The 461-nt window shown below is 30.4% G+C and overlaps 1 protein-coding gene across 3 annotated transcripts in view; it reads right to left on the bottom strand.

Moving 5' to 3' along the window:
- LOC119587032 (geranylgeranyl pyrophosphate synthase-like) overlaps window positions 1-461 on the bottom strand; it is a gene marked incomplete at its 3' end in the record, with an annotated part of 8,206 nt that overhangs the window by 1,178 nt on the left and 6,567 nt on the right. For all 3 annotated transcript variants that reach the window (XM_037935780.1, XM_037935778.1, XM_037935779.1), the window contains 1 exon segment: window positions 165-309. In XM_037935780.1, coding sequence (XP_037791708.1) covers window positions 165-309 — 145 coding nt within the window.

Genomic DNA, 461 nt, shown 5'->3' with positions numbered 1-461 from the left:
GAACCATCAAGAAGAACTATTTAACTGCAAATATTTTTTCTTAGTAATTATTACAAATGAACTTTATCAACTAGACACCAAAGATACACCCTTTATAAATGGCTTTTAATTATAAGAAATCAATCTAAAGTCTTATCAAACTATTTCACAATATTCAAACATACCTTTGGATGATTCAGGGCCAGAACTTTCTCTAGGCCCAGAAAATAAACGTAATTAGCCGAGTTGATGGTTGATGCAACTCCGTATATACTATGTGCCACAGGGATACCTCGTCGTAAAACACTATTGTCCTCTATGTCATCTATTCTGAAAATCAAACCAATTAACATCCTAAAATCATATCTCTGGATTCTTTATGACTATCCATCTTTCCTAATTATATTGAGTAAATCATTAAGTCATTTTACATAAAATTGAAAGTAAATCACAAATGAGTAAGTAAAACATAATGATTTCCT

The sequence above is a fragment of the Penaeus monodon genome, chromosome 22 (genome assembly GCF_015228065.2).
Source record: "Penaeus monodon isolate SGIC_2016 chromosome 22, NSTDA_Pmon_1, whole genome shotgun sequence".
NCBI classification, from domain to species: domain Eukaryota; kingdom Metazoa; phylum Arthropoda; class Malacostraca; order Decapoda; family Penaeidae; genus Penaeus; species Penaeus monodon.
Note: the sequence above shows the minus strand (reverse complement) of the source record. Positions and strands in the feature narration are given on the sequence as shown.